At 42.5% G+C, this 26,835-nt stretch overlaps 1 protein-coding gene across 1 annotated transcript; it reads right to left on the reverse strand.

Annotated features, from left to right (window-relative positions):
- Positions 1 to 2,382: 2,382 nt before the first annotated feature.
- Positions 2,383 to 26,835, reverse strand: PPP1CC (protein phosphatase 1 catalytic subunit gamma). The gene is made up of 7 exons (XM_088449214.1): positions 26,556 to 26,835; positions 10,001 to 10,132; positions 8,857 to 9,087; positions 6,757 to 6,861; positions 5,599 to 5,822; positions 4,699 to 4,833; positions 2,383 to 3,369 (listed from the first exon to the last, which is right to left on the reverse strand). Exons 1-7 carry the CDS (start codon positions 26,608 to 26,610, stop codon positions 3,280 to 3,282), a joined length of 972 nt encoding a protein of 323 aa, XP_088305340.1. The 5' UTR covers positions 26,611 to 26,835; the 3' UTR covers positions 2,383 to 3,279.

Here is a 26,835-nt window from a genome sequence, read left to right on the forward strand (position 1 = left end):
GTTATTTTATTAATTACAAGGGGTGCCACCGAATGTTAAGTATCTTATGGGTTTTGCTTAAAAAAAAAAAAAAGTATATTGGGTTTAATTTAAATAAAATATGCATTTGGAATGTAGTTATCTGTTAGAACAGCTGTGCTCAAGAGCCACACACTGTTCTGAAAAAAAACAAACACAATACAGCATTTGTAAAATCACCCCATATATAAATACTGAATTTAGACCAGTTACATGCTACCTATCCACCCTGTATGCCCAGAAGATCTGCACAACCACGAAAATTCTGTTGGACAGGGATGTCACAATGACATCAAGACCCACCCATCTTTGTAAACCCATGCCTTTTTAAATACAAAAAGATTCTATACCAGTAAACTACCTTCTACATTGGACTAGAAACACCAAAGTGTATAAAATCTGGAGGAATAGCCAGTAGAATGCACCATTTACTGAAGTTTTGGTGTGTAACTATACAAAGCATTTGTTGAATAGCTATATTTGCATAAATCCTATAATTGGGAACACCAAAAAAATAAATAAATATTTCCTAGAAATAAGCCACATATATGGATGGCTTCTATTTTTTTTTTTTTTTTTTTTAGAACAGCTGGAGTATCATTGGCATCTAAGTAACAGAAAATGTGCTTCGGATATCAATTCAACACCACAGTTCAACATGTGCCAAGCAATTTTTTATTTTAAAATCTAACCATAAAGGGTAGCAATTTTTTTTTTTTCATTCAGAAAGCAAGTTAGTTATTTGCATGTTCTATACATGCAGTGCTCACCAAATCACCAAGTTGGAAGGAGTATCCCCTGCGACAAGTGTTGTCCCACAGCGTCCCCAGTCTGTTGTGGAAGAAATCCATTCTAGACAATCTCCTGCTCTACTTCCCCTGGAGTGATGTCCCGGTTTGATTTCCACTGGGGACTCATTTTCAAACACTTCTGCATTGATGGGCGGCACTCCACAGATTTAAAGCTTATTCACATGCAAGTTTGCTTTATCAACGTTTCAGACTCTAACACTGCGTCTTCCATCAGGATACATATCAAAATGATCCTGATGAAAGATGCAGCATTAAAGAGTCTGAAACGGGAGTGCTGCCTATCAATGCAGGAGTGTATCTATCAACCTCTATATAGATATCAAACCCTATTCTAGGAATGTGATTGCAACCATATAAGAATACATAGAGCACTCTCCTTGTAAAGTACAAAAAAAAAAAAAAAAAAGTATTTACCACCCAAAGCAGCATGTCCACTGAGACCAGTTCCAGTAAACATCCGTAGCACATCAGTGCAATTCAAACAGAGTGCCTGATTCAGACCAGTTTGCTAGGCTGTGTTCGCACGTAGCCTGCCGATGTTTGCAATCTGTATAAGACGCTAAGCATGTGCACGAACCAGTCCATGTCATCACAAAGCGATCGCCCCTTGTACAAAGACGCCTAGCTAGATTGAGTGACAGGATGAGACATTTCTGGGTGGTAACGGGTTGGTCAATGGAAACTGAGTGGTGGTGCGAACGCAGGCGTGAGCATCTTAACGCAGTTTCAGAGGCATGCATAATTAAGACGCAGCGTCATGTTACACGTCACATGGCTGAATTAACACTGAAGCACTCGCAGTGCATGCGGTAGGGTATGGTCAGCCACAAGTGCTGCGTATGGGTCTGATGTTACCGATTGTTGCAAACACTTCCTGGAGATGACGTGTATTGCTAAGGGAAAGTGGGTGTCTTAAGATAGGCTGGTGGGCTTCTAAATACACACTGCGATTGCATGCCAAGACATAGTGGGCGTGCTAATGCCTTTCCGGATCATCGCATTATTTGCATACTTTGGCTGCGTGTGAGCGCATCTAGCGATCGGGTCTGAATCAGGCCCGGAGTCCATTAAGTTGGTCTTGAAAATGGTCACAGATGACCGAAACTTCGACTACCTGCCATAGGGCTATTTCACACACTAAGTTTGTTTGCAGGATGGACAAACCAGACTTTTCCAGCTGTTTAATTTCTGTGGTCTTTGTGGGCTGAATTGTATGAATACTAGTTATTGCTACAATGTCATAATTGGTACCATAGCAGCCTAAAATAGATGTTGCCACAGTGTATAGTCAGGATGTAGTTGGCATCCCGACTGTCAGGATGCCGGTGGTCAGAATCCTGGCTCCAGGTACAGGGAGGGGAGGGTTACTTACCAAATTCTGTGGAGATTCTGACTGTTGGGATGCCGCTGTCAGTATTCTGACAGTCAGCATCCTGACTACCAGGATCCAATACCTAGATGATAAGCCCATACAAATGGTTGGTGAGATAACAGCATGGGAACTTAAAACCCTTCATATTTCAGTAACAAAAAGTGAACAAATATACTCATGTGACTCAAAGTTCTTTATTAAGAAATAAAAAAGGCTGGTAAACATCAAGTGACAACTTTGGCATGTCCTAATTCTGATATTTTAATGAGTTGTAATAATGCCTTTGAGGCCATATTAAAAAACCAGTCAGTCTTATGTAATGCCAATGTGAAAAGTGCATTGGTATGTCTTAACCATTCTTGCACTATTTTTCTGCTACCATGCAAATACCACAGATGCAAATCCAACTTCATTGCTGTGGAAGACATGAGCAATACACCGGAACAGATACAAGTGTCAGGAAATAGAACACAACAGTTAAAATGATGGCTTTAATTTCAGTTAAAGAATACAGTACGGGAAAAAAAAAAAAAAATGTGCTTTAATTAAATATACATCAAACCAGTGATGCTGGCAAAGTCAAAGGAGATCTTTCTAATATTGATAATGGCTATACAAGTGTGGACATGACATTAAAAGAAAATCCCTTTAAAACAAGTTTAAAAAAAATGATAATGTTCACAGTGGTTTGTATAAACAATATGCAGAATATAGCAGTGACGTGCCTAGTCTCACCAGCCAACGAGTGTCCTCTTAAGTACTAAAGTATGAAACCAGCATTTACAGTTCATGTGAATTGTACAAGGCTACATGAAAAATAGGGAGAGATCTGGAGTGTACAATATCACCGGCATAAAGGAAACCTTTTAGGAGCAAACAAACATTATGTGGTTTCAGAATGAAAAGAAAGGAGCAGACAAAAAAAAAAAGTGAGCAATGTAGCAAACACAATTAAGGAAAAAAAAATTTGAGCCACTAACAGCAAGATGGATGGAGCGGACCAGTACATGTTACACAATTTAAAATAAAAAAAGTGATTATATACTATAATACAAGTCTAAACCCACTAAGAGTGGCTCATTTTTTTGCCTGCTTTGTGATCATGCCTCGTGGAGGTGTTACAGGTCTGCTTGCATTGGGCTTCTTTTTCTCGGCAGGTTTTAGAATCTGAGAACACAAATATAAAATTACTGGAAAATAGTAATTATTCAAATTCTACTTGAAATATAAAACTTTACAGCATCTAGCGCTTTAGGAACAGTAGAAAATGCTGGTGGTAAGCAGCTCACCCAAAACTATTATGGATTACTGGCTGCTTCACATCATCAATTTAAATTTGACATCGCCTTATTACAGGCAGTGATCGAAACTAAGTTCTATAGCGTGTCTTTTACCCTGAATAGACTGCCTAGAACTCACTTAGGAAATAAGCGGTCCCCACAGGTCTGGCTGTGTGCGCCTGCCCCACAGCCAATCGCCATGTTGCCTGCAGTGTCTCCCTCCCTGCGTGTCGCTCAACTATTTGAATCCAGCTCTCTGCTTCCTCAGCCACCCTTAGACACTGATGGCTGAAGCAGTGTTGTTGCCCCAGCATGTTGTGGGTGCCAGGCTCCTCCAGCAGCCTGCGCACCATCTCCAATTCCTTTAGCCAGCTCTCTGCACACAGGAAGCCGGGGAGGTGCACACTGTAGAGCTCCAGCTACCTTCTAGCCCAGGCACTGAGGCTGCAGCTCGGATGAGACTGCTTTGCTGAGTGCTCCCTGGAGGAAGGAGGCAACTACTGCGCCCAGTAGTGCCTGCCCCTGACCCCCTCCTTGCACCCAGTGCTACCAAAACTGCTATCTACCCTTACCTGCTCCCTACCTCCAGTAGTCTGCCCTAACCCCCTCCTTGCCCCAGCTACTATCTACCCTTACCCTCTCCGTACACTCAGCAATACCCCCAATACTGCCTGCCTCTAATCGCCACTTGCCTCCAATAGCACCGCAGTTGTCATCTACCCTAACCCACTCCTTGCCCCCAAGTACTGCCCCAGCTGCTAACCTTACCCCCCCTTCCTAACCAAACATGCCCTTACCCACCCCCTTCCTGCCACAGCCCCCAGCACTTTCCCAACTGTTGCCTGCCCTCACCCTCCTCTGCCCCCAGCATTGTACCTGTTGGCTATGTGAGATCAAGGCAATGTATTTATGAGCATTACCTGTACTGAAAATATGAGTGACTTCCCATAGTATGTGTAGGGCATGTGGGGTGAACAAATGTTATGCGGGGAGGCATATGGGGAGTTCAAAAGCATAATTTGCAGTAATTAAGAAATACGAAGCCATAAATCATTCATTTAAGCCAACAATATGTTGAGAAAGGTAGAAGAGAAGTCAGTTACACTGTACAAGTACTCAGATTATATTAAAAGTAAAATACCCTTTTCTAAAAGGGTGGTAACTTAGTCAAATACTTATGCTTGGAAAAACAGGCTATATCACTTAGTTAATATACCTGAAAGGAGCACATTAACGTTTCATCTACACTCATCATTGCTCCAGCATTGTCAAACTCTCCACAGTAGTTTGGAGCAGAGAAAAGAGTCACCAATTGTCGCTTGGCAAAAAATTCATAACCATCTTCAACTACCTACAGGAAATATATGAAAACATAGTGAGAATTGTTCATAAACAATATTTACCTCAAAGCACAGCTAGATGTCGTCTATGGGAGGCAGGTGCAATATTAGAACGTTTGTTATCAGTCAACCAAAATATGAAATGGTTACAGTTTATGTAGGTCAGTCAGCAGGACATGTTATACATTCATAGCAGTTATACAGTGTCATATATAACTTGTACATTACATCAAGAGTTAAATATTTACAGCACAAGTGCAAAGTTTTCACCATATGCATGTTAAAAGTGGCACAGTAGGACTCGCTCTATCCACGTTCTCACATCTGCACCAACTTCATCATCCCCATGTGTAATTGTTCTCTTAGGTGTGATTTCTATTTTTCATAACAAATGACGCAGAGGACTAAATAATTTCTGATTTGCTGCTAAATTTGATATTGTACACTAAGCAGACACATAGATATGAACTGCATCAGACACCAGCAACTCAACCAGGACAGCAGGTTAGATACAACTTTAGTTGCAGGAACATCATAACTTTAATATACTGGTACAAGGACATTATCAAAACAATGGAAAGTTTAAGCTCTTTGCATTGCCAGTAGGTCAGGAGAAAAACCAGGATATTTGCTTACCACAGATGTTGAAGTGTGCAGATTCCCACTCAATACAGAGATACAAAAACTTAAGGTTGGTCTGTTGCACATTACTAGTTTGCTACAACATTTCCTACAAGTAGGTTATTAACGCACAGAAATGGACAGGTGGAATATACCTGATGAGCTCGACAGATGAGATCCAAGTCGTGTTTATGAAGGAACTTTGCCACAACTTCTGCACCAAAAGTGAAGGATACCCCTCTGTCATTTTCACCCCAACCTAAAACATCCTTATCAGGGTCAGACCAAAGCAAGTCACATAAAAGACCCTGGTCTGGTACATCAGTAGGACGCATGATTCTCCTGATTTGTTCCATTGATTGAAGGTCTGGCGATAAACCTGTACAAAGAGCCACTGTTCAGTTTCTAAATGTGAGGGCACCCTGTAACACTTACATGCATGAATAAGACCACATCATCAGTGCAGGGAACAGTGGGAGAGGATCAAGTGTTTGACATATTTGTCAGTGTAAGGCATAGTGGTATGAGGGGGACAATTCTATGCAATGTTAGAGAAGGGAGACCAGGGATCTCAGCTGGTCACCAGCATCCCAAATCTAGGTGCAGGGCTTTTTCCACACCATCATGTCCACCTTCTTGGAACAATGACTAATATGTGGAGGCACCTTCCTGAGAAAATAGGTGACCACCTTGAAGTACACTACACTAATGGTATAGGTACCAAAATGAGCCCTCTAAGACATTTTACAGAGTGCACTGCACATGACCTTCTGATGAGGATATTAATGATATACTTCTTTACATTCTACATGTTTGTAAGCTCTAGTTAAAAATGTTGCACTGAAAACATGCAGATATCTTAAATCATCTGAACGCTGATCACAAATCACTGAGAAATGAAAAGGAATTTCCCCCATTATAAAGCGTGCTTATCATTGTACTGTGCGTCAGTGTTTGTGCCTCACAGTGCAGGTAGGTGGTGCTGTGTGCTCAGGGAGATTACGTCCCTAAAATGCAATGATTTGTTATGCTCTATAGACTCTTCTGCAAATAACCCTCAGCACCTCATGTCAAATGTGGACAAATCAGTGTTAAAAGGGAAACACCGCCCAATTCTTGGTACCCTTAACCTGTTTTTTTTTTTAATCCCTGGGGACATCCATGTAAATATTACATCCAAACCAGGTCTTTTATTAGCTTTAAATGTGATCACATCTTAAAAGTAAAGATTTTCAGACAACTACTAATGATCTATTTAGATAATCCAAGATAGAAAGAAATACAATACAAGCTGATGGGGGAACACCACTTGCCTCCATGGCAGCAGAAAATCTTCTCATCTACAATGGCAGCTATAGGCAGGCAGTTGAAGCAGTCTGTAAAAGTTTTCCATAACTTAATGTTATACCTTCTTTTACCTATAGAAAATATAAGAATTGTTACTTCATCTGGTTTAAGTTAACTAATTTCTCTGAACAAAGCAATTCTGCACTGCTTTACATAGGAGCAGTACAAGGCTCTCACCACCAGTTATTGTTTAAAGAATTGCAGATATTTAATTTACTTGCATATATTATATTATAGGGAAGACATCGGAAGCTGATGTTAGCAACCATCGATGTCTCCGAAGTAGTAATTTCCAACGAATACTGGGAATTCAATGGTTGCCAGACATCGGACGCAGCTTTGATGCCCATCTAATGGCTGGCTGTGGGGAAGGAGCACACACCACTGAAGAGCAGCTGGAGAACATATGCACAGTATCTATTCTCAGTGTAGTGGGAGCCTGGGGCATCCCAGCATCTAAAGCTGCCCACACACAGCGATTTATTCCCCGATTTGGCCGATTCAAACACATCGGAACAGATCGGGTAAAAAATGCCCAAATCGCAAGTCCCCACTCACGATCACGATGCGCGCCCCCGCAGGTCGCACATCGCATCGTCAGATCTGCTGTGCTGTACGGCAGATCTGACAATCTAGGACACAATGCACTATAAAAAAAGTCTGGCTGCAGGAGATCGGATGAAGATTGGACAGCATATCGTGTGCTGAGCTGCCGGGGAGAGTTTCAAGGGAAATCGACACATCGTCGGATCATAAGTATATCAGTATGTGTGTGGGCACCTTGAGAGTGCTGGTTACTCCACCACAGTAATATGGACAGAGGTGTCGCAAGGCTCCAATCACTTTCAGAGGTTTTGCCCTTTTTGGTCACAAGTATAACAATCGACATGGTTATACTACCTAATACTTGCGATGTGATGCCTAGTTATCGCATCACTGGATTTGATGTCAGAAGCCCGGCAATAATTTGATGCCGGGCCTCCGATGTCCATCCCTATTATATTATGAAAACAAATTACATCTCTGGATAAGGCATTACAGAATTTATGGGGCATCACCTGTACAAGAGTTGGGCACATCTTAAACTCCAATTTGTTATCCGCTCTCCAGAGAGGAAACTTGTTGGGGTTATAGTTTTCCTGCCAAATCTACAAATTACCATTAGATAATCCTGTAAAACCTTCATACAACAGCATTATATATACACAAACAAAAGACATTATGCCCGTTCGCAAAAGGACCGGTTGAAACTACATGAGCTTCCTGTATTATAAGTTTTATGATTAGAAATTATGGGGGAGATGTATTATAACACATTTTACCGAGGCAAAGCAGGAAGCAGTACCGACGAGATGCAACATCTCATCTGCCAGAGTGGGGATCCCCACCAGAGCCCTCAGCGCATTAGCCTAGTGCTGATGCGCGGTGTCACCTCGTGGTCGACTCCAATGGGCATGCGTTAGACATCACAAGATCACCACAAGTGCAGCCAGGAGCCCGGCAGCCAGGGACAGCGCTATCCCTGCTTAAGGCAACGACAGCTGCGGCTGTTGAAATAGATAACTGCAGCTGTCGGAACAGTCAGTTCCACTGACCATTCATACATTGCCCAGCATATCAGCGCACTACCTACAAGATAGGGGCGCTCTACTGCGCGCTTCCCCGCATTACTACATGTAGGGAAGTGGAAACTGCAGCCTCAGGGCCTGATTCAGAGCCGGACGCTCTGAATCAGGGCCCTCCTACCTAAACTTGGAGCGGCCTCTTGGACGCTCGCATAGCTGTGTGTTACCACCCACAGCTTATGCGAGCTTCCATGATGATGGTCACGATGGTCAAGACCATCGGGCTTGCGACGAGACCCTGCGGTAGGGTCTCGGTGACCGCAAGCCATGGAGTGATTTTGGCTCTATCAGAGCCAAAATCACTCCCACTGACATCGCGAGCGGGTCTGAATCAGGCCCTCTGTGTGCAATTACCATTATTTTCACATATCTCCCCTTCATACACTCCCTCCCCCCCCACATACACAACTTCTAACAGTTTACTAAACATACAGCACTTACATTCATCATAAAAGCCATAGATTCTGTTGATGCTGGCACACTCATGATTGCCTCGGAGGAGGAAGAAATTCTCTGGGTATTTTATTTTGTATGCCAAAAGGAGACAAATGGTTTCTAAAGATTGCTTCCCTCGATCCACATAGTCCCCAAGAAATAGATAGTTGCTTTCTGGGGGGAAACCACCATATTCAAAGAGTCGGAGCAGGTCATAGTATTGTCCATGAATGTCACCTGGAAAGAAAGGGATTTATTACAACTCGGAGGCAGTCACTTGTGGTCTGTGCAGACAAGCATGTACTGATAGTTCTGTTAGTACTTACTAGAGGGGCAAAGGGGAAAGGGCGTGTGTGTGTGTGTGTGTGTGTGTATTACACACATTATCTACTACACATTATTATGAAGAGCTCTGTGACACATGCAGCGGCATTATGATGGCTAGGACATATCACTATAAAAATAGTTAAAGCAGGTCAACAAGGTGAAATTTAATGGGTTAGATTCAATGCAGCACAATGCTGAATAGCCCCGGGAGGGAGCTCTCAGATTGATTCAATTCAAGGCTGAGGGTGCGAGGAGAAATCTGACAAAAGTGCCAGCTGTGCGTCAGTTTTCCTGTTTAGCGTGGCGATAAAAACCACGCGGCTGACACATTAGTCGTGACTAAACACCCATATGTTAAGTTGCGAGAACCGGCATTCTCCAACTTAACTGGCAACTGTCGGACCAAACAGCGCAGTGAATTGAATAGCTCCAGGAGCCCCCTCTCGGGGATATTCAGCATCGCACTGAAATGAATAGAGCCCTATGACGCACATTAAATAAGTAGCATTTGTAGCCAGCTGACGTTTACCCTGGCATAGAGACTAAAACAAGCCTCATTAGAACAGTTACAGTGAGAGCAACAATTAAAATCACTATATATATATATATATATATATATATATATATAGAAAAACACAAAAGCACTTTTTTTTATAGCAAAACACTGATTAATAATGGTTTACTATTTAAATTGACTGTCAGAACCCTACGTTCATGCAGAGATATATGCGAATCCTTATCCACTTCATTCAAAAAAAAATAAAAAATAAATAAATAAATTACATTTCATGAGATGGTTACCTAGACAAATTCCTGTACTTACCGCAAATTTTGAGAGGAGCTTCAAGTTCAAGTAAAATTGGTTGACTGAGGAAGATTTCTCGAGACTTCAGGCACAACCCTCTAATCTCGTTCTCTTGAAGCTGGACATTTTTTCCAGGCTTTGATCCTCTTACTAGAAGCAATAAAAAACAATTCAGTAAAATATGTTCTGGTGCAAAAATAAATATTTGTATTTAATTACCACCAAAACAGGTGCACCAAAAACATACAGGGGGTGACTCCATTGTTTTGGGCGCCGTAATGGGTGCACAACGCAACAATTCAATTGTTTTTGGGCGTCCATTAATTATCACGCTTGTCACGTCTAATTAGACACTGTTTGGCTGTGTATAGCAGCTAAACTTGTCTAAAGTCCTGGTCATTTGTACTGCTCCGTCGCGAGCCCGCTCTAACATTTGAACCGCCCCCGAATATTTACAAATAGAAAGTGCAATGTTAAATTTCAGGTGGAATTTAGAATGTGTACAGATTTAGGGCTCGATTAAATCCAACGTGATGCAGAATAGCTCTGCGAGGGAGCTCCCTGAGCAATTCAATTCAGCTCACTGTTGTCAGATTTCTCCTCGCACCCTCAGGGTGCGAGAAAAAATCCTTTAGTCGGACCAAAGTGACGGACGCGAGGCTGTTTTTTGGCATAGTGCGGCGAAAATAGCCTCGCTGCCGGCACTTCAGTCCTAAGAATGTCAGTTCTCGCGACTAAACACCCGTGTTAAGTCACGAGAACCGGCATTATCCGACTTAACTGGCAACTGTCATACCAAACAGCGAGCAGAATTGAATTGCTCCGGGAGCTCCCTCTTAGGGCTATTTTGCATTGCGCTGAATTGACTCGATCCCTAAAGGGGCATACACACTAGACGATATGCTCCCTGAGCGATATCGTCTAGTGTGTCCCCGGTAGGGTGTGCTCAATGTCGTTCATGACATTGAGCACAGCCCGCTGAACGATATCAACGATATCGTTCAGCGCCGGGCTCTCCCCAATTCCCAGACATGGCCTGCATGTCAGCCCGATGAACGATGACGACGAACGACGAACGACCCGCGGGAACACGCGTCGTCGATCTTTTTGGGCTTAAAAATGGACGATAAAGTGGACGACTGAATGATATCGTTAAGTCGTCCACGTTATCACCCAGTGTGTACTCACCATTATTAGAGATGGGCATATATCTTACTCAACTCTAAACTGCAGTGCCAAAATAAAGCTGCCCAGTATGTGGGGGGGGGGGGGGGAAACCCTCAATAGTTAGTGTATGAAAACAAGAATACAATATTTTAAAATGAGGCTTTAAAAGTATACGAAGAGCAGATCAATAATGTAGAATATTCATGATTCAGTGTAATGAAAGGCTTGGTATGCAAATTTAAAGTTACTTAAGTGTGAAATTAGAAAAATAGCCATTACACAAGTATGTGTACTACCAGTTGACAAATGGAATCAATGACAATTAAAAAAAAAAAAAAAAAAAAAAAAGATTACAACCATTTAGCATGTATGGGTTGTCACTTCAAAGCCTACGGCACCACTTTTAGGCCACAGGAAATTGATATATTTTGTACCTTAAATGCAGCAGAGAACATGGCCAAGAGTGGAGCGTTTCCAGTATTAGTTACAGTATAGAATAAAGAAACAATGTAAATTTTAGTACACTATGCTTAAACAGTTTTAATAATTTCTGACATGACCAAACAGTTCCCAAAGTTGTTAATTTGAGGTGGAGAGATTAACGCTGGTTGCACTCTGCAATAGTACAACCAATATTTCCTTACTTTCCCAATAATCTAGAAAGTGCAATTCCAGAATAATTCTGCAGAAAGCGATAGAATGAGGCATGGCATAAATCGCAGTCAGCAAACAGATACATGCTTGTGTGTGGTTGTCCTCTCACTGCACTAACAGGCCATAATGAAACTGGAAGTGATCAGGCCACTCAAACCAAGACAGGTGGAAACACGGCAAGTCACCTCAGAAGTAGATTACTGAAGTACCTAGCTTTTCTGACCACCTCTAAACTATGTAACTAATACATTCTCAACTAATTACCCAGTTATGGATTACCCTCCAATTGGAATGTTCTCAGAAGCCAGGCTTATCCCAGATAGAATAGCCATTTTCCCCAATATTGGGCGGAATTCAATTGTTTACGCGGTCCTGATCTCCCGTCTAAAGTGACAGATCGCGGGCCGCTATTCAATTGCTGCCATTTTTCGTGCTAATCGCTCCCAAAGTGGTCGGGTTTAGCCCTGTAAAGCAGCTACCCCTGACCAAAGTGCTGGGTGCGACCGCAAAAAGTGATGTTTGGGCGCCCAAACAGGTCACTTTTCGCACATTTCAGCTCTCACCCCCCTGGTGCTGCGAGCTGAAATGGAGCGCTTACAGCTGATCGTGCATGACAGAAGCAACAATTGAATAGCTCCGTCGGGCACGATGGGGGCTGGAAACAATTGAATTCCGCCCTTTGGGTCTGAACAGTGATACAGGTTCAGTGTCCCATATCCAAAATGCTTGGGACCAGTGGTATTTTGGATATCAGAATATTCCATATTTTGGTATATTTGCATACCATAATGAAATATCTTGGAAATGGGACCCAAATGTAAAACACAGAATGCATTTATGTTTCATATACACCTTATACGCAGCCTGCAGGTAATTCTATACAATATTTTCAATAACTGTGCCTTAAAGCTTGTTTACAAATGTGAAATTAATTTGTATTATTTACACTTCATACAATGGGTGGAATTCAATTGTTTTAGCGCGCCCGATCTCCCATAAAGCGACAGGAGTTTGCAGGGCGCTATTCAATTGATGGCGATCATTAAGCCAATCATGCCCATAGAGGTTGGGTTTAGCCGGGTAAAACGCTACCTCCGACCAAAGTGCTGGGCGTGACCTTGAAAAGTGCCGTTTGGCCGCCCAAACAGGTCACTTTTCACCCATTTCAGTTCTCACCCTGCGGGCTGAAATTGTGTACCTGCAGTTGATCGCGCTCAACAGGAGCAACAATTGAATAGCTCTGTCAGGTGCGACAGGGGGCTGGAAACAATCGAATTCTGCCCAAAGCCTGAAGGAATATTTTTAATTGTGCCTTAAACAGTTTGTGTACACTGAGATATTGAAACCTTCATCTATGATGGCTCAGTCATGCAAAAAAAAAAATTCCATATCTCAGAATATTTGGATATGGCAGACTCAACCTGTATCACACTAACCTCTAATCTTGAATTAAACTTTGACATGCTTACATTTTAGGCCAATCCGGTAGAGCACATTCCGGCCATTGCGCCAAATTAAATCCCTTACCTAGATCCCCATCACAAGTTTCTCCTTGCACCCAAAAGAGGTGCATAGTAATACTTGCTATGTTGGCAGAACTGAATATGGATAATAGGTGTGCAGCTGAGCATTGTGGCCACGCTCTGTTGCACATCACTTACAACTGAATCCCCACTTATATCAGCTACATGTATGCAGCCACAAATAGTGGTAAGTATAGCGCACACAATTTTTCTTCTTACATTAATTTATTGCCTCATTGAATCAAAATGATCCAGGAATTCTTACCATTATTACATGGATGTCATTAGTAACTGGATTATTTTTCCCCTTACAGCAGAAAATTACCATCAGTAAATTGGGTATATACAAAGCAACCAAGAAGACAGCCAATAAAGCTTTTTAACATACGAGGATGTGGTTGAAATACTTGCACTCTTAACTGCCTCCAACTAAAAGTACAGAATAGGCTTAAGAAAGTGTTTTATCAAAATAGACAGTGGCTACAAGTGCATAGGAGGCATGTAAGCACATGGGCAACACTGTATTATATCCTGAACAGGAGCTCTGGAGGAAAACAGAGCAATTCACCCTGCTGGACAAAAGGGCACAAGAAGTCCATTAAGATACTCAGCAAGCTGTAGAAATGAACAGGCCCAGCTTCCAAAATAGTGTCAACATCCTTCCGCTACCTCCACAATGGAGCACTACTGCAGATAAGAGTCTTTGGGCGGAATTCAATTGTATTCGCGGCCCGCATCTCCCGTCTAAAGTGACAGGAGATCGCGGGCCGCTATACAATTGTCCAAGATGTTCGCGCTGATCACGCCCATAGAGGTCAGGTTTAGCCGCGTAAAGCAGCTAAACCCGACCAAAGTGCTGGGCGCGATCGCAAAAAGAGATGTTTGGGCGCCCAAACGTGTCACTTTTCGCATATTTCAGCTCTCATCCCCCAAGGGCTGCGAGCTGAACTGTAGCGCTGGCAGCTCATCGTGCCCGACAGGAGCAAGAATTGAATAGCTCCGTCGGGCGCGATAGCGGCTATAAAGAATTGAATTCCGCCCTTTATGTTCATTGCAACGTTATTACAGGAGAAAGATTACTGTACAGGCAAAGTTAAAAATTAATTTCTTACAAGGTAAGACATAAAAAATAGAGTTGGAACAGAGTTTTGTAAAAAAAAAAAAAAAAAAAAAATTCTTTCCAATGCTACAATATGCTATACCAGAGAAAGTGGAAGGGAAAAGCCTGTTCAGAAAGTCTGTTGTTGCTACATGTATAGAGAAAGATCCTTTACCAATCATTTGGCTTTAGAAAACCATTTGTTACCCAAGATTCCACTTACACATTTGATCAGGTAAAAGCAGCGCAAATATTATCAGTCTGTCAGAATCCCCAATAAGTGTGCTTTAAGGGGCCTATCCATTACACAACTTTTAGAACGATCCGACCAAAACCAGGAGGTTTTGGTCACATTGTTCACAAAGTCGGGTAATTGATAGCTGGCAAGGACCAGCGATGCGCGTGCACGCTGGGCCTTTGCTGACCATCTACTGAACATGCCAGTCAACCTGACGACACTCGTCAGGTTCGGCATGTTCAGAGATAGGAGATTGGACTCCTGCACTGAATGACGTTCAGTGAACGTCGTTCAGTGCGGGTACCGCACCTCGGCGAAATGAAGGTCTGAACGCTAGTAGTTCAGTCTTTCAGGTCGCCTAGTGGATAGGCCCCTATATAAATCAGATTAAGATACAACATTGCAACTGATCTTTTTCCCTTTAGATTGAGGTACAAGTCAAGAGTGTAGTCACCTTTTGCTCTCGGCATATAACTTCTTGCCTGCTTAAATTAGGAATCATCCCAGGGGACTAAAGCTGGCCACACACTACACAACAGTGCATCTGACCAGCCAAATGGGAAGATGGCAGGAGCAACTAGCTGATAATTAGAACACCTCCATACAATTTGAAGAAAAGCAATATATGCCCTCATTTACATAGGCAGAGAAAAGACTATTCATATTTCAACACGAATGGGGGGAAACCAATTGAATAAGAGTTTGTTAAGATCCAGGGATGAGTGCACGTGAGGGTTGAAAAAAAAAAAAAAAAGGTTTCTGCATCAATTGCGAGGGTCAAAAAAACAAAAACCTGTAGGACCACTTGAGAAGATTGCGGTTTAAGTTTTTCAAAATCGGATAATCTCTCAGCCGGCCAACTGGCGCCTAAAGATTACGCCCTATAGGCATGCCCGCAAAGCACTCTGGCAGTGGTGATAGGCTGGACAACACAGTATACCTCTATCTCTAGCAGCAGTCACTGAGTGACTCGGTGTGAAGGAAGGCTTGCCAATTGCCTGCGTCTTCCCTGCCCATCATGCTGTGGCTGTGCTAGTAGAAACTAAGGCAGTGCAGGGGAGAGGGGCTGGCTGTGCTCTGATTGATAGCTCTGATTGGTTATCACTATCAGTGAGCCAATGTGTCTGGTTGCCTAGTAGCAGCCTAGAGATGAGAGGTATCACTGAGGTGGACTGATTCCCAGAGACAGCCTTCAACGAATAGATACCCCTGATGCAAACGCACAGCAGCCAGGAAGGAGCCAGGGCAGCTCTGAGGAATTAAAGAAAGTCAATCATCTGAACCCCATCGAATAATTTCCATTACTAGGATGGATTCGTATAAGGCTCCGGCTGATTCCACTAGAAAGAAAACTCCTCCCCCACCTACTAACTGTTCTATTTTCAGGACCCCCTCAGGAGTTTGATGGTACGGTTCTTCAGACTTACGAAAAAGTAGTTCTTCAATTCCATGTCATTCGACATGACATTCTGTTAGATACATGTCGTAACCAGTCAACTGCATGCAGAGGTCGCTAGGGCTGTTGCTAACAGAATTCTAGCTGTATGGACTAAAGAATCATTACCTACCGTCACCCTGCAAACCATAGACTAACTACGAGAAATATCGAGCGTTGCTCGACACTCCTAAAAATGAGGGCCTACTTTCCATAGTGGTGTGTCCTGGGTTGTTGCATGTACGTGTTCGCAACAAGCTCAGAGCTGCAGGCATAGGGCAACAGATACCCTTCTACTGCATTATAGATGATACTCCCATGTTGAGCGCACTTACTATATGACACTATACGGTGAACAAGGCGTGTATTACGAGTCAAAATTATTGTATACTGCTACTTAAACAGTACAAAAAAAGAACTGCCAGAGTGCTTTGCAGCGGTGTTCTCTGGGCATGCCTATAGGGTGTAAATACGAAATCTTTAGGCGCCTGTTGGCAGACTAAGATCTTATCCGATTTTGCTAAACTAAACGGAAATCATCTTCTCGAGTGGTCCCACAAGTTTTTTCGACCCTAGCAATCGATGCGGAAAAATTCTGTTTTTACCCACTTTTCAACCCACCCTAGTGCACGGAGCTCTTCAATTGCCCAAGCTGTGTAAACCCACTTAAGATGCAGTCTTAAATCAGGAGATGCAGTTTACTGCGACTAATACTAGGGGCTTAGTCGTGGTAAACTGCATTGTCCGACTTAAGTCGTCCGGCATCAGCATCACCACCTGGCACTTAAGTGGGGTTTACACAGCAAGACTAGCCCCAAAGCACTAGTTAGCATCGATTTCTGAGGTGCAAGCAGAAATCTTCTAGTCACAAGTGTTTCAGCACGGGCAATTGAATAACTGCGGGCACTCATCCCGGGAACTTAAACTCGCAAGACATGGTGCTCCCCAAAGTAAGATATTGCCTTACTGTGCAACAGATTCAGGAAGATGGAAAACTAGATGTAACTGACTTACTACACACAATTTACTCGCATAACACTAATGTAGCTTCCTATGAAAAAAAAAACAAATAGGCTGTTAGTGCTGCGCTAAGCTGGAAAAGCCCCGTGACCTGCACTTTTGTCGGATTTCTCCTCACACTCTCAGGAAGATGAGAATAAATTATTTAATCGACCCAAGAGCGTGCTGAATTGAATAGCTCCGGTACAAACTTTCCGGCACTGTTCAACTCCCGCTGAACTGAAATGCCCCCTATGATAGAATATTCTGTTTCCTACACTCTTGCTCTGGAAAAAGACATCTGCTGGTTAATGTACACTGTTACCTCCAGTTGAAACATGGTCATTAAAGACCAGCATTACCCAACAGGACTGCAGTTAGTAAATGTCCTTGAGAACCCGCAGCTTTCTTGGAGGAACAATTAACCTTTGCACCTGGGTTAAAAATAAAAGTGAGAACACAGAAGTCTGCCCAAAATGCAAAGTTGAGAAGGTAATTATTGCAGAACTTTTCTGGCATTAAATAATCTTGGAAGGAAGAGGTAAATTGTATTCATAATACTTTGGGTGCGAAAAAAAACAAATTCCCCCCTATCTCCCATTTAAAGTGATGAGAATATTCAATTGTTTTGTGCACCCGTTACTTTTGAAGCATTTACATGTTCAGCCAAGTGATCGTAAAGGTGTTGTACCCTGCTTTAGTCCGGTATGCCATTACATGGCAATGCAATGCATATCTGGCAGAAAAAAAAAATATGAAAATTACCTACCCACTCCATTACAGACATCTGACACTGCATCAACATCTATAAGACATTAACCTTACAGTATCCGAATCAGGTAGTTTTGGTTGACATGACATCACTGGCCCTGCTGTATAAGAATTCAGAGTACATTTCTGCAAAGCTGCCCTTCTGTCTTGTGTTAGAGAAGCACTTCCTTAATAGCATGGCAATCTAACGCAGTGTTAGTGTATGGTTGACACATTTAGTTAAGTATAAGAGCTCCAGGGACAAAGACAGGATTACCCACTATTTACAGCCTAGAAGTGCCAATGGAAATGTTGGCTTGAAATGTGTGGGTCACAAGAAGAGTAACGCACAGCCAACATCCTGGTCTACTTACTCAAGACTCAATCTCATTAAGGCATTTTCTATTACTGAATAATTAGATCAGCAACAAAATTGGATAGATCTGTAATTCTGCATTAACACAATATTATGCAAAGTCCTAGTTCTATAAATGCAACACTGCAGACAGATCATGAACTTTCTTTTTTTTCCTTTCAAACATCCATGTGTTTTGAAGGATCTATGGGAGTGATTCAATTCAGAGCGATGTTGAATAGCTCCAGGAAGGAGTTCCCGATGCTAGTCAACTAACCGCACTGGGGGACAGTAGGTTAGTAAATAGACAATAAATACTCACCTGTCGGGAACTTCACTTCCGGGCTTTGAAATCATACTGATTCAGTTGGCAGACGCAGAAGCACACAACTAACGTCCTGGCACTAGTTAAGTCAGATATCTGCTTCCACCTCAGGAAGGTGCGAGCAGAAATCCTCTAGTCACTAGTTTACAGTGCATCCATATGAATAGCTCTAGGCACTCAGGTCACAGAGCTAAACATTTCATACAATTGAATTTCCCCCTTGGAAAACAGTTTTGCAGAGTCTCTGTTCACCTCATGTCATGTGAAAAGTTGCCATGACACTTAGCAAGCTGTAATGGAGTGACAAAAAGCACATCAATATTTTTTACTTTGCTTGAATTTTTAAATGGCATTCAGTGAGCTTTGGAGGAAAAGGACGCAACACAATATTTCTAAACCAAAACAAGAACACAACTCATAAGATGCAGCAAGAACTGGAATTGATAAAGGAGGTTCAATCAAATTGTATGACCGTGATGTGCAGTCCCAAACAGCATACAGAAAAAGTAGCAATATGATAGCACCATAACTGGGAAGATTTGTACGCACCTGAACATTTTTCGTAACTGAATAGGCCCCTCAGTGTCCCTATAGCGCATGCAATAACAAAACAACAAAAGGGCTAAACTGTAATTTTCTGTTTGTCTGTACCGGCTTTTACACTGCAGTGATGAGAAAATGCTCGTCTGAATTTGGGGGATTAAATTATGGACTTCGGCACGATGTGCTGTTCCATTACATCCTGCCTGCATCAGTGTTCCCATTCCCCCTCATGCAATGTTGGCACTACTGTAACAGCCTGATAGGTGTGCAGTCAGGCACACTGCAATTCCCAGTGGCACTTCCTGCAAAACCAAATTCCCCCAAATGAGCTCTAAGTTAATTCTGAAGTTCTTATACTATTCATCTTTGCTGAGATTTAATGCATGCATTCAAAAAGATAGAGAATACAATTTCATGTCGAACTCTAATTTGGGCAAGTGAAATCTACCAAAGCAACTAAAGAAAACGACTCTGCAGCGAGTAGTGCAATACACAGAGGTAGATTAAGACTTTGCTGTATCATGACCATAACTGCCTAAAAACATTTTTTTTTCAAATACAATATCACCTAACATATTTGGTTGGCTACTAAGGGAGGTATCCAATTAGCTCCGAAAAATTTCTCGCCATAAAAATAAAAAAGGGTGCTTTCACAGATGTTTGGGTATTTTTCGCAGATTTTATTGTGCTATTAAACCCCGTTTATTACACCCAAAAATGCTGTTTTTTTTAACAAAAATACATAGGTCTGCAACTTTCTCGCAGATACTATGTATTTTCTCTGCCGTGATCGGAAGAAAAACACCTCATCAAGTATTTGATTTCACCTGCCTGAGGCAGGCGAAACAATCCCTGATAAGTGCCGGCTTCGGGGCTAATTTGATAGCCCCGGGCGAAGTAATTAGCCGCGGTCATTTACCGCGGCTAACTGGATACCCCCCTAAATTGTGAATAAGTTAAAGAAGCCAACCTCAAATTAATCCATGCAGAATTAGAACTAAAGTATAAGTATGCATACGCTAAATAAACTGTACACGTGGAAAGTATTCATGCTTTTAGTATTTTTCCACTGTATGACTGAAGTCAGTGATTCAGAAATGGATTAAAAAACTAACCACCAACCACCACAATAGAATACAAAGTTATTTATTTTCTGGGTCCATAGGTGATGATGCATATAATCTATCAGGATCAAGACGCACCTTTGTAACAGGTGACTGCTCTTGGCAGTCCTAAGCTTTTCTTTTAGGTTATGTTTTTTGGGTTGGCAGTATCAAGCATCTGAATTAAGACACACATACTGTGACTTAATCTACCTCCGCCGGGCCGCAACACAAGTAACTGGGCTGGTGATTTCGTCGGGTCGCGGCTCAGCCGCAATGCTGTGACCTGGACTGCAACCAGATGTACAGAGGTGTCAGGTACCCACTTAAGGGAATCACGCGCTGCTGTCCTTGCTTCTAGTGTCAGAGACACACCAGAAGCAGCCGTTCCCAGGATTGTCCACATCCTAACTACACCACCTGGGCCTTATCGTCTGACGCCAGGGATCAGCAGCATACGCTTCTGAGGCCAGCGTACCCAGCTGGTTAACGCAGCCTAGGGGAGGTAGGTGCTCCCCCGACAGCTCCTTCCCCAACCCAGCCACTACGAAGGGTTTCACGTGTCTAGGTTGCTCCGCTTACCCTCCACGTGTATGAGACGCTCACGGTCCATGCTCAGTGCGCCCTGTAGCCGTTGGTCTCAGGAGGGTTTGTGTCAGTCTCCCTGTATACCTCGTCCTTGGTTAAGGTATACAGTGCTCTATATCCTACCATTCCTTTGTGTCGATGTAGTTGCTTCAGAGTGGATTGTAATTTTATTACATATGCATTGCATGGGACTATTTGCTAGCTGTTGTATTAACACTGTCTTATTTCTGTCTGTCAATTATATCACTATTTTCTCTCCATCCTTTTGGGGTGGAGATCATTTTCTGAGTACTTCACGTTCATTAAGATCTTGTGAAGGCTGTCACACAACATTGAGATTATTGCCTTTATTTTGAACATGTCAAAAGGTATACAGGAGGGGTAGCCCATTGTGCTAGTTTCATGTACGGCTTATTTGTCCCCCTCAGGACTTAAAGGGTGGTTTAAGGAGGAATTCCATTGCATGCGATCGGCCGCTCACTGTGCACATCAGCCAGTTGCAGTAGTGATTATAGTCAGACCATACCGCTTATTTCATGATCAAGGAAATACTACAATCACCAGAAATCTACCCTACTACACAGTTAAGTTAGCAGTAACCTGCCAAAGCAAGTCGGCTCCACTTTCAATAAGAACTAGATGCGGGTCACCATACACACTGCAATTGCAGCATGTGTCCACCCCCCCTTACTCCCAACAACTTAGTCAGCGTTAACAGCAGTGAAGACCCATCTGGGAGTTGAGGCATACATGCGAAAGTTCTGGACAGCAAAAATACTATAATTAAAACAATGCACTACAATAAGACTTCATTTTGACCATGGTGACAAAGCCATCATGATACTGAGAACATATAATTCAAGTTAAGTTTGCCATTTCACGACAATTGTGGATTCTGTCCAAAGATGGGACAATTTTTTTTTTTTAAGACAGTCACCTTTGAAAATGTATATTTCTATTTTCCAAAGTGCACATTACAATCTTTTACTAGGACAGTCAAAACTTTGGGAAAACATAACACAAGCACCCCCTCCCCCCCATCATATCCAACACCATCAATAAACTACTGGGTATTCCTGGTCTCTTATTAATCTTTTATGTTCAGAGAATATAGGTTGGAGAGGCGATTTTGCAGGTAAAAGTAATCTCCGCACAACCTTACAACTAGATTCCAAACTCAAACAAGTTTCAAAGCAAAATCATTTCACCCTCGCAAACCAGAGTGTGGGAAAAGAGATTTTTTTTTTTTGTTTTGTTTTAATTTAAAAATGTCATGACCGTGCAGAACCTCTGGTACTCCTCCGACAATGAATAATCAGGCATTTAAATAGCTCAATACAATATGGACAATACTGACATGAGTTTTCAGGTGCAGGTCTCAAATGCTCAAAAATGGGGTAAGTGATGTGGGAAACTGCAGGTTAGTTAAGTTTTCCAACATTTTGTAAATTTGCCTGAACACACTGAAAAAAGGAAACAATACTGTTTACGATCTAGTGTTTACTCTAAAGCTGGCCACACATCTAAAAATCTGTCCAACCAGCCAACTAGTTGATTGGTTGGAATGAAAATCTGGTAAGGTATGAAAGTAAATGACAATCAGCAATTTGCTCCCAAATGCCAGAAAATGGACAAAAACTGTTTGAACAAATTGTTTAGATCAAACATTTAACAAAACTTGTCTGAACATCCATTTTCATCTGTTTTCTGGCATTTAGGAGCAAATTGCTGATCAGTTACTCCCATACGTTACCAGATTTTCACTCCAACCAAATCAACTAGTTGGCTGGTTGGACAGATAATCTTTAGATGGGTGGCCAGCTTCAGTCCGGCACCGGGCAGGGTCCCAGACCTAGAGAAAGGGCACATCCGCACGTGCCGGAGGAGCGAATGCCTGAAAAGGGGCCGTTGCCAAGGAAAAGGGGGGTGTCTAAGTTGCATCCCCTTTTCATCACCCTTGGTGGTGTGCCCGGCATCCATTCACCGATGGAGACTGCTACATTTACCACCTAATATTCACTTGTCCCTGGTGGCATATTGTAGAAATAACGCACGATATTGCCCTGGAATGGCCATTTACAATTGTCCCTGGTGGCATATTGTAGAAACACCACAATTTTGCCCTGGAATGGCCATTTACAGTTGAAATGTAAGAGGTGTGGGAGAATTTCAGGAAACTTTGTTGTGGCATGTGCAATATTTCAGTTAGCAATTTGTGCTCAAACACTCCTGCTAAATTGATATCCCCTAAACACAACTGAATCGCCCCCTAAGGGGCAATTCAATTCCCAGGACAGCAATGTAGCTCCCGGAGTAATTTAGTTGGCTGTGCTGTAATCCTGCGACTAGAGGATGAGTTCTAGAGGAGTTCTGCTCACAGCCTTCTGAGCACAAATCTGACTTAACTAGCGCCTTTGGGCAGCATTGCGTGCAGCAACAGTATCGCACAGTGATTTTAATGGAAAATGCCGTTTAGCGAGACCAAACCACAGTCAGTTGCAATAAACTGAATCTCCCGACTTAAGTACAGGACACGATGAGGGCAATTGAATAGTTACGGGCACTCATCCCAGGAGCTACATTGCTGCGTTGAGTATAGACAGAATTTGACATAAGAGGCAGAATACAGTAAAAAAAAAAAAAAAATGCATAAACATTAAGGATAAATCAGAGTACAGTTGATGTACACCAGGCTGGGAAGCCAGGGTGGCTCTGCTCGAGAGGGCTTACACTCTAAAGGAGTGATTGTATTCAAAGGGCGGAATTCAATTGTTTTCAGCCCCCTTGGCGCCCGACGGAGCTATTCAATTGTTGCTCCTGTTGGGCGCAATCAGCTGCCAGCGCTCCATTTTAGCTCACAGCCCCAGGGGGGTGCAAACTGAAATGGGCGAAAAGTGACATGTTTGGGCACCCAAACGCCATTTTTCACAATCATGCCCAGCACTTTGGTCGGGGAAAGCAGAGTTACGCGGCTAAACCCAACCACTTTTGGTGCGATCAGTGCGAAAAACAAGAACAACTGAATAGCGGCCCGTGATCTCCCGTCACTTTAGACGGGAGGTCCGGGCCACGAAAACAATTGAATACCGCCCAAACACTGGCTAACTGCAGAAGGTGGACAGAAGTGCGGAATAGGTTTACAATCATTAATGGATCACCTCCATTTCCAAAATTATGGTCACTGTGTGCAAACAGTATTTTGTGAGACAAAGCTAGCATTAAACAAATTAGTTTTTAATTTAACTGAAATTATGCAAGTAAGTTCGGGGTTTAGTTTTTTTTAAATATATTGCAAACTACAAGTAATTGAGTTCAGTTTAACGAGACAAATATTGGGAAGATCAGGTTCGTTTGTGATGTCAGAAAATTACTAAGCACACAGGCCAAAGAGGTCACATTCCAGATGCATTTAACAACATGTCAGATAATGATAGATTCCTCTGTCCAGCTTTTAGAGTTTCATGAGATTATTATTGCCAAAGGAAGAAATAGTTGGGCAAAGAGTACTTTCATATATGTGCCTGACAATTGGCCATTGCTACTACAAGGAAGGGAGGAAATTCCTCTTCTGCACTAATGCATGGAACCCTTCTGACTGGTGCGTTTTAGGCTTCCAGCAGTTAAACCTACTGCGAAAAACAGCAGAGAGCATTTGTTCGCCAAAATTGCTAACAGCAGATAACAGCTTGCATTGTGATAGATTATATGCATCATCATCTCAGTTTTATTACAAGATTCCATTTCATACTCAACCAACTTGGGGATGGCTTAACGTTGCCAAATAGAAGCCTAAAAGTTTATTTTCATAAACTACATAGTATAAGCATTTTTTTGTACATACTCAAGATTAAATATAGCACTAGAGAAAGGCGGTGGAGGTGGGAGCATCTTAATGTCTACAGCCAGCAGTTTCAAACATCAGTTTTAACCAAGTAGCTAAAAAACTGTACAAAGCTGACAGAGGGGGCTGACCATAGGCAGAACTCACTACACTAAGCCCACCTGAATACAGCAGGCACTTGAGTGCAGGTAAGGGCTATATACACATTACTAGAGTGTGTAGACAAGACAGAAAACAGTTAGCATATGTATTAAGTTTAGATGATCACCAATTTGGCCAAGTGTCCATGTTGGACAGATACAGAGATAAGCATATATGCTTGGCAACCAAGGTCATGAGTTGACCTATTGTTGCAAAACCACACACCAAGCGGTCACCAGAAATGAACATAACTGACCCAGAAAGCGTTCTATATTTTTAGCCATCAGTGCAGATGTACAGATCTTTGTACAACTTTTTTCTTACTTAAAACTACCACCTACTACCTGTAAAAGCATTATCCCATTAGGCATATTTGCCAACTCAGCCCAATATGTGTTACATATATTAATGTATTCTATAATAAGTATTTAAATATAAAAGACTGAAAACTACACTGGCACCTTTAATAAAGGGGGGCGCAATAGAAATGCTGATATCCTGGAACATGCATGTTGGCGGATCTAAATACCAAAAACAGCCATCTACCCACTTCAGTCACCATCACCGGACCCCTATGTCAATTCAACAGTTCTACACTACTGTTGGAGAGAAATGGAGAGCAGTAGCACACCTACAATGGGACTCCCAAAATCAGACTCTCAGCAGTGAGCCAACTAGCCAGTACCGGTACTAAGGCAGTATGGGCGGGGGGTGCCATTCAGTTAAGCAGCACTAGCAAAATAACATTCAAGTCCTCCCAGAAATGACAGGTGGGCAGTGTCTATGCCAAACTGTAGGCCACCTTATAATTACCAAGTACTGTACCACAAGATTACACACATACTTCTTTAGACACTGCCTACATGAGTCAGATTAGCAATTTCAGTGTGAAAAATTAGACCTTTAAAAAGATTTAGCAACAGAAAAAAAGCCATTACATCACAACCAAATACAAAGTGGGTCTCTACAGCATTTCATTGCCTCTTATATTACATTATATTTGCACTGGCTCATTTCTTACAAAAAAATATTTTTGGCACCATTTAATATTGTAAAGAGTAAAACATCCACTCTGTTGCCCACTTCATTTGCAGAAGCCACACCTTCGTGAAAGTCAAAAGCTCTCCATCCCCCTCTATAATATAAAAATACAAAAACCTGGCATGTGAAAGATTTTTTTTATAGCACTTTCCAAGACATTTTGTGGTGCTAGACCTAGAATTCCCACCAGCCAGGGGACAAGGGAATGATCTGTGTATAACAGGCTAAATGCAAAGCTCCCCGGTCAGTGACTAACAGCGTAGTGTGACAGGTCTCTTGTACTTGCTATAAAATATTGCATAAACATACTGCAAGTATCATGTAAGATCTGTGCGATAAGCATCACAGAAGAAGCCACTGTAATATGGATATTGACCCTTTCTAATGGGCCGGGGCAGATAACATATTGACCCCCTGGTACATGGAAGTGCAGCACATGGGGTGTAACTGCTCCAATCTTCCACCAGTAACTAAAAAACTTTTTAATGAATCTTCAGTAGCCGGTAACTCCCCGCCACTGTGTAACTAAGTGACAGCATGCACGGCCTTCAGCTGTCAGGGCATGCTGGGACCTCTAGTTCTACTACAGCTGGAATCCCTTAGATCGCTCCACACAGCAAAAGCGCTCAGGAAACGTGTAGAAAGTTAGAAACCAACATAATAACCCTGATAGAGATTGGTAACAACAGGACATCATACCCCCTAACCCATGGGCCAGGCGGCCTGTATCTAATCAGCAGCTCAGCACCGGGCCTTCCCGGGCCGCCTCACCTTCTAGCAGCCGCTGGATGATGCTGTCAATATTCAGTTTGTCGACATCTGCCATGATGGCCTCGAACTTCTAAATGCGACACGGACTCAAGTGTGACAACAAGACAAAGAAGGAAAAGGCAGCAGCCCAAATGTGACGGAGCAAGCTGCTGCGCTCTCGGCGTCTCCCAAGAAGCCTCTTCCCTCTCTTCCGTTGCAGGCTCCGAGAACACAGCAGCACAAAATGGCGCCGCCTCCTCCTCCTGTGCCGGCCCGCGCAAGGATCTGAGCACCCTAAGAG

The sequence above is a fragment of the Taudactylus pleione genome, unplaced genomic scaffold (genome assembly GCF_031769625.1).
Source record: "Taudactylus pleione unplaced genomic scaffold, aTauple2 ptg000479l, whole genome shotgun sequence".
NCBI lineage: Eukaryota > Metazoa > Chordata > Amphibia > Anura > Myobatrachidae > Taudactylus > Taudactylus pleione.